The following is a 7,807-nucleotide window of genomic DNA, read 5'->3' as shown; positions in this document are numbered from 1 at the left end:
AAGGCTATAAGTACGTAGACATTGACATTTTATTTAAAATGATGATGATTGATTAAAAAAAAAAATCAATTCAGCCCTTTAGAAATGTAGTTTGCTCCATGTGTCAGTGGATGTCTCTGTTTAGTCATGTGAGCTGACGGTTTTATCAGTCAAGGCCATCAAATTAGTCAGCGATGACACATTTCAACCATAGTCTATGGTTTCAACACTGAAAAAATGACGTGGACTCAAATTCAAACCCAAGCGGATGTGCAGCTTGCAAATTCAGCAGAATGTGTTTCAACTTTTATATGGTCTTTAACAGTATTTGAGATATTTATTGTGTTAAGTATACATTTTGATTTTATTGACGGCAAAGATAACCATTTCTTTGAATCACATGCTGCACATAATTTAACACAGTAAAGATACAGGCAGATATAAGGCATCAATTCACTCTTTATTTACAAATATGTTAACTGACAATAGAAACAGGAAGTTCCATGAGAGTTTCTCTCTCTGCCCCTCTCTCTCTCCTGTTGATCATGAATGATACTCTTCCAATTAAATTGCAGCAAACTCTGATACTTAACCAACTTTTACGTAAAAAAGTCAAGCCACTCTTCACCCCCAAAAATACAGATGTTATAATGAAACATTGCGGGCGTCTGGTTAGCTCACCTGGTAGAGCGGGAGGCCATATATAGAGGTTTGCTCCTCAACGCAGTGTCAGCGACTCCGACCTGCGGCCCTTTGCTGCATGTCGTTCCCCCCTCTCTCTCCCCTTTCATGTCTAAGCTGTCCTATTGAAGTAACAACCTAAAATACTCCCAAAAAATAATCTTAAAAAAAAGAAAACGAACATTGTTATGTGGCTATATTACAGAGCTAAACAAATAAGCTTCCTTGCATTGTGTGTAAGTATTTGCCTTTAAACATCACAACTTACTTTGTACTTCCAGGACCTTGCTTACAGCTCATTTCTTTTGCATTGAGGTATTGTTTATGTCCACAACAGGCCTCACACAGGCTGCAGTCAAAGCATTAGTTGATTCTGCAAATGCAAATGTTTTAAACTGTTTCCGTCTGTGAAATGAGGTCAGTAAATTTAACATTTAATAGAAATGGTAGTACTTTTGGTAGTAAATTCAGTTTTAAGTGTAGATGTTCCACTGTTTTCATCTCTTGCCCTTCCAGTCAGAAAACCTTACAGACTGACCAGAATTGACCAACGCAGCCTGTCTGAGTCATGTTTTCAGGGGATGTCCATGTCTCCATTAGAGGCATGGGAGTGGCGTTTCTCTAAATCACATCCAGCTGTGGTGTCAACATTCTCTTTGCTCTCCTCGTCCTGATCCTCTGATCCTGATCTCCTTCTGAGACGCAGACCAGGATCTCTTTGTGTTGGGATCTGGAAGCTTGAGAAGGAGCTTCCCAACGATGGTCTCTTCTCTAAAATAGCACAAACAAAATACTTCAAAAAATGAAGTGAGAGAACGTTTACAGCAGGCCAGTGAAATCAGATTTTGTAAACAGATGCTGAAATAGAGAAGAGGTTCACTGGTTAAAAAATAAGCAGATGGGACACATACCGCCTGGTCCAATTGGTCGCATCAGTCTGTTCATCTGGACGTTCCAATGTTTGACATTGGTGCTCGCCTGGCGAAGTTTCCGCTGTGCAGCCTGTCAGAGACAAACAGCAGCTCATTAAAATGAATGCCCAATACCTACAAGCAATAAAGAAATAAACTTCTGTTAGCAATACCACCGACTACAATTAATACAAATATCAGTAATAAGTATATCTAACTATATAAGTAATAAGAGGTTACAAAGTTCTGTCACATTAAAGAAAAGATATTAACAATTACAATATAGAGGAATGTTCAATACTGGCTCTCTTTAGGGAGATTAGCAAAACAGAAATAACACCCCACTTTGTACTAGTGATACCATTAAATTAAAAAATAAACCAAAAACTTCATAAAATAAGTCACTAAAAGTCTCCAAAGGACAGAGTAAGCCTCTGTAAATAGATAGGAGGCATAAGTGAACCAGTTAGACTTACACTTGTTTAAAACTGTGCTGCTGGTTGGACTTTAAAATCATTGAACTGTTTTAAAGGACAGACTATAAAAGCTGTCGTTTTTTTCCCATTAATGTCTGTGTTATACTGCATGTTGTAATGTGTTGCCCTGTCTGTAACTACATGTACGTAGATGGCGTCGTCTTGGCTCTGTCATCCTTGTAAATGAGCTTTAAATCTCAACAAGCTCTTACCTGGTTAAATGAACACAATTTCACAAATAAAATGTATTGAATTAATGAAAGTAGTATAGGCTTGAAATCCAATTTACAGGTGTGCAACATCAAATTTAAGCCAAAAACACACAAATCCTCAATAAGCAACATTTCCTCAGAGAGATCAATAGCTTTGACTCAGTTAAATGTAGTTTGGATGATTTGATTGTTTTCCTATTTAACTGTGAGGCTTGTATTTATTGGTTCTTACCACTACATCCTGGTCAACCCTGTGCCGGTTGGCGCGGACCTCCTCTAGCTGCCTTTGCGCCTCGTCCAGGGACCGGGACTTGGCCTCCATTTCCTGTTTGAGCTCCTGCTTTTCTCTCTGTGTCTTCAGGATGTACTCCTCCTGTTCCTCCTGCAGTCTCATCAGGGCCTTCATTTTCTCCTCTTCCTCTGCCAGTAAGCTGGACACCACAGAGAACACAAACAATAACATTTTCATTTAGAAAAGTATGACTGACTTCTCACAAGAGGATCAAATATGTATATAATGTTTCAGACATCATAGTGAGCAAAGATGCACAGAGCTTAATGCGAGCTGTTTGCAAATTAATGTGATCAATTCATCTTTTACATGAAAAGGTTTAGAGAGCACAGAAACAGCGACACAATAGATCTGACTGATGGCAGTGTTTAACAACTTCCTCTGTTGGTAGCTCAACTTCCTCAGGAACATAACGCAACATGAAAGGTTCAACAGCTGAGTTTAATATCTGCTGTCTGCACATCAGAGCACCTTCCTTCACACAACTAACAGATTATTGTTTGCAAGCTCTTAACCAAAACAAATGAATTCTTATTGTGCTGTGAAGGTGCATATGTCTCTAATCATCTTTAGCCGACAAGGGCGGCTACATAGCACTCTACCCTGCTTGAGCGTAGCGGAAGGCCTCCTCATCTCGCCTGGCTTTGATCTCCAGCTGCAGCGCCTCCTCTAAACGCTTCTGCATCTCCTCCAGCTCCTGGATCCTCTTCCTCTGCCTCTCTGCCTCCTGCTCTTTTAGAGCCATCTCTGCCTGCATGCTGACCCGGGCCTTGAGAAGCAAGAACGAATCAACGCTCAAATCCTTTTGCTCCTGAATGCAAACTCTTTTCTTCCTTTTTTGCCTCCACACTCACCTCCTCAGCCTCTCGCAGCTGGACCTCCAGGGCCCGTTGGAGCTGTTCATGCTGCTGGCGCCTCCTCTGCTCGTCCTGCTCCAGGAGGGCCTGAGCCTGCTTTTGCGCCTCCTTCAGAAGATCCAACTCCGCCAGCTTACGTTCCCGTTCCTCTTGCAGGGCCCGCAGCCTGTGCAGCTCCTCCTCCTTGGCCTGCTGTCTCTTCTCCCGCTGCTCCCGCTGTTCACGACGCTTCATTTTCAAATCTTTGTGGAGGGACGTTTTCCCCTCCACATGCAGCCTAATAGCTGTTTGGATGGCTGTGAAGAAGAAAGTGTTTAAAGTCTTCATATGAAAATAAAGCTTTTAAGATTGATCCATGACTTAGTAGTGTTTTATTTCAATCAATGTGAGTGTCCTCTGACCTGTAGTCCACTCCTGTCTCTGTTTGGTGTCTGAGGCGCTCATCTCATATGTCTTGGAGAGGGTTTTCAGACAAAACATGCACCTCTTCCCATCCCGGTCTGGTAGCACCTGTTCAACGAGTAAAACATTCATTGTAACGAATAAATATTCCTCCTTCACTTCTCTTGTTACTTTTGTTTTGGCCATTTCTCAAATAAACAGTGGTGAGGAGAAAAAAATGGTGAACTCACAGGGTTAAAGACGTTTGTGATCCATTTTGAGCGACCAAACAATATTTGATCGTCTACTTCCTATAATAAAGCATGATTTTAGAATGATTGCTTGTTTTCCTTTGGAGTAAAACATGTTGCAGTGTGTAAAGCTCTTGCTTAAAAAATAACAGGACTTGACCAGATTTTTGAAGTGTAAGCGGGGGAATGCTGTGAGTTGTGCTCATACCTAACTATGTATTCCTAAATGTTATTTTGTTATTGTATGGTACTGTGTGGCATTGAAAAGCTAATGATTGACCCTGTGCTCATGTCAAAAGCCAGGAAACAGTCGCTTCAGTATCAGATTGGGTCATTCATGAGAGCAAGGCTGGTACACTACTATAGAGTTCAGTTCACTTGAGCTGTGTGAGATTTGTGAGGAAATCTGAAACAAAGCAACATTTAGTTTCCAAATTATTGAGGGTAGAGAGGTTCAGAAAAGGGTTATGCAATTTTCTCTCTTTTTTTTTGGGAGGTGGGGCCTGAAGTAATTAGTAACACTGCGTTATGCATCTTAACAGAAAGCTTAACAATAGTAAGTTGTTTCTACTATTGCGTCGTAAAAAAAGCAAACATGTAAAAGCAGAACAGGTCTTGGGTAGTACTACTGCATATGTGAAAATAGATGTATAAAGCCTTTTGTGGCTCCAAAGTGAGCTGCCTGAAATCTGATAAATGGTTGGAGTTGAAGAGGTGAGGTCACTAGATCCATGACACACTCTCTGGTTGCATTGATTTTGACTTTTTTGTAATTTGTTTTTAATTGTCCATTGTGATTCGGACATTGATATAGAAATGCAACACAAAATCAATGGAGCACTCTAAAGGGAAAGGTACTTGATTGTCACATACACATACATGTAGCAAAATGTATTCTCTGCATTTACCCCATCCCTCAAGGGAGCAGTGGGCAGCCGTTTACAGCGCCCAGGGACCAACTCCAGATCTGAACCAGTGCCCTGACTGGTACATATTTTTTAATGGTGGGGGAACCGGAGCAACCGGAGAACATACGAACTCCACACAGACAGGCACAGAACGACCTGGATTCGAACACAAACCTTCTCGCTGTGAGGCCACAGTGCTAACCATTGGGCCACCATGCTTTTTATGAAGCTGTCGGACTAAATGTCAGTTAGGCATTTGGTCTCTCTCCATGTGCTACTATGGCTCATTTTGTTGCCTTGTCTGAAAGTCCAAACCATCCAAAAAATATATCACACTACAAATGAACCAAATGATGATTGAATTTGATCTGGACCGAGACACCCTCTTTTCATCGGACCACGGATCGTCTGTTTGGTCCAGAACATGGTTCTTAGGAGTTTTCACACCTGTAATTTTGTTACGGATCAAACTGAAATGCCCTTAGTCAAGAAAAGGGTCCAAATTAAAATAACACTGGTTTGCTTTAAAACAAAACAAACAATGTTCTGCCCTCCTCCCCACCCCAATAATTTTTATACAGGCAACTCCTCATAACTGGTTGCAAATGACTATGGATTTTGAGCAATTCAGCAAGTGTTTAATTTGAATTCTTTCTTTGGACATTGGCCAGTAATTCACAAGAAAAAACAAAAACATCTGTTAACCATCTTGTGACCACTTTCACCCTAATCTTGCGACACCTTGGGGGGAGTACCAACATCTGGGTTTGAAACCACTAGCGTAAAGAATGAAATTTGGACTCAAATGTACAAAAGAAAGCAAAAGAGCAGTATGTATTTTCTTTCTGGATAATCTGACAATGACTACACAGTTCTTTCCATTGTTAACAGTGTTTAGCTTTGAAAGGTGATCACCTCCAGCTGCTTACCTCAACACAGCAGTTTCCGTCCAGAACGATGTTGCCCTGGCAGTCCTTGCGGTCCTCCCCGGTGTAGTACGACAAGTTGCTCGGCCTTAAGGTGAACCAGCGTTCCTTCCAGTTTCTCCTCAGCTGGCCTTTCTTCCACAGATAACCCTGCACACACCCCGACCGACACACACATCTACTGTCACCAACACAATGCAAAGAAAGTCAGAAACCAAAACACATACCTCTGGTCGCAGATAGGTCCCCTACCTCTTTGAGGACATCACCAACTATCTCCCTGTATACTTCCTCTATAGCCATGCTGATTATGGTCTTTTCAATTCCTCTGGTTATCTTTCCTGAGTTCATCATCGCCAGAAAAACCCAAACGGTAATGCCGCTCTGCTGCACTGAGTCTTGGGAAAAGAAGTCCTCTAATTCAACACAGTTGAACTCAATACTCATACCCATACATATCTTCTTGAGGAGGTACTCCACCTAAAGAGGAAAAGAAACCAAAGGTCTTGAAAATGACAACTAATGTGGTTCATTTGAAAAATCTGTCTTTGCAGCATTATACTCAGGGTAAGAAGTTACTAGGTTTATTATTTATTCAACTAGAATCAAGTACTTTTTATGATCTTTTTTGGAGTGTTTTTGTATTGAACTGATTTTAGTAACTTTTCTCTGAAGTTGTTTTTTTCCTTCACTACAGTTGGGGAGCTAATCACAATAAATAGTTAATTAGCAGATAGGATCAGAGCAGTATGGTTTTACTTTATTTTTGCGCTTTTTTTAGTTGTTTACAATTTTCAACACAACACCACAGTAAAGATCACATCCAATATGTCGTTTCTCAACAGTAACTTTCATTTAGGTTACTTCTTAATTAAATATACTTTAGTAACAGTATTTACGACATTGTAGTACTCATTACACCACAGATTTCTTCGCACAGCGGTTGGTGGGTGTAAAGCACATAATGAAATAAAACTGGATAATGTTTTCTTAAACTCAGCATGATAGAGACTAGTCTGCCCTTGAAATGTAGGGCTTTCTCTTGGCAGCAGCTGTGAAAAAAACACAACAGGAAACCAAACCGAGAGTTTGCAAGTGAGAAACAAGCCCACACTGATGCATGAAAAGAGCACAGCGTTCCATCGTGGCAAGAAACCAGGTTTCAGGCAGGGTGTATTAAGTGGTTGTAGATCCACCACCACCACTTTAGTTCACAGCTTACTGACTACAGTCTCTGAACTGTCCTCACCATTAGATACAATAACTATATAAATATATCCAAGTGGCTAAATTTAGAAACAACTGTCATTATCAACTTTGATTCAAGATGGGCATGGTTGTATAATCTTATAATAGAAACTGCTTTTTACACTCCCCATATAAATATTCCAATAAAAGATTATTTTGAAGTTTTATCTGTGATAGAAATTATAATGAGTGAGTGTGAAGAAATTCCTTTAAATCTAAATATATTCTAGTTGAACCTACCTCATCAGGGACCATCACCAAAGGGTACTTGTCTTCAGAGAGAAAATTAAAAAGGCACCAAAGTCGAAAAGCATCCTTCTCTGGCAGAACAGTACTGCTGGTTTTGTCCGTCTGGTAGTTTTTCTTTGCTGTAAGTGTCCAACAGAGCTCATCTACGTTTTCCTTAATAAAAGAGCCTTCAATAACCTACAATTACAAAATGCAGAGATTGAAAAAAAACTTTAACAGCCTCCTAGAATAGAATAGAATAGAATGTTTTTATTGTCATTATACACAAGTGCAGCACTTGTGCAACGAGATTGAAGCAACCCCCTTACAGTGTCGACATGAAATATAAAAATATAAAATATAAAAATATAAAGCATAGGTAGTGCAGAAAAAAAAGGGGGGGACCTGGTACGCAGTCCTGAGAGCAACTATATATATATATATATATATATATATA

The 7,807-nt window shown here is 40.2% G+C and overlaps 1 protein-coding gene across 2 annotated transcripts in view; it reads right to left on the bottom strand.

Moving 5' to 3' along the window:
* Positions 1 to 895: 895 nt before the first annotated feature.
* The window catches only part of LOC116692791 (differentially expressed in FDCP 6 homolog), a 9,191-nt gene continuing 2,279 nt past the window's right edge, over positions 896 to 7,807 (bottom strand). Inside the window, exons 3-12 of one of the 2 annotated variants that reach the window (XM_032521316.1) lie at positions 7,363 to 7,548; positions 6,127 to 6,354; positions 5,878 to 6,024; positions 4,041 to 4,100; positions 3,810 to 3,918; positions 3,406 to 3,704; positions 3,154 to 3,320; positions 2,492 to 2,690; positions 1,572 to 1,662; positions 896 to 1,431 (exon numbers count right to left, since the gene is read on the bottom strand). In XM_032521316.1, coding sequence (XP_032377207.1) covers positions 1,235 to 1,431; positions 1,572 to 1,662; positions 2,492 to 2,690; positions 3,154 to 3,320; positions 3,406 to 3,704; positions 3,810 to 3,918; positions 4,041 to 4,100; positions 5,878 to 6,024; positions 6,127 to 6,354; positions 7,363 to 7,548 — 1,683 coding nt within the window. In that variant the 3' untranslated portion in view covers positions 896 to 1,234. The remainder of the gene's footprint in view (positions 1,432 to 1,571; positions 1,663 to 2,491; positions 2,691 to 3,153; positions 3,321 to 3,405; positions 3,705 to 3,809; positions 3,919 to 4,040; positions 4,101 to 5,877; positions 6,025 to 6,126; positions 6,355 to 7,362; positions 7,549 to 7,807) is intronic. The other variant, XM_032521317.1, reaches the window with a different exon arrangement.

This window comes from Etheostoma spectabile, chromosome 7 (assembly GCF_008692095.1).
Source record: "Etheostoma spectabile isolate EspeVRDwgs_2016 chromosome 7, UIUC_Espe_1.0, whole genome shotgun sequence".
NCBI lineage: Eukaryota > Metazoa > Chordata > Actinopteri > Perciformes > Percidae > Etheostoma > Etheostoma spectabile.
Note: the sequence above shows the minus strand (reverse complement) of the source record. Positions and strands in the feature narration are given on the sequence as shown.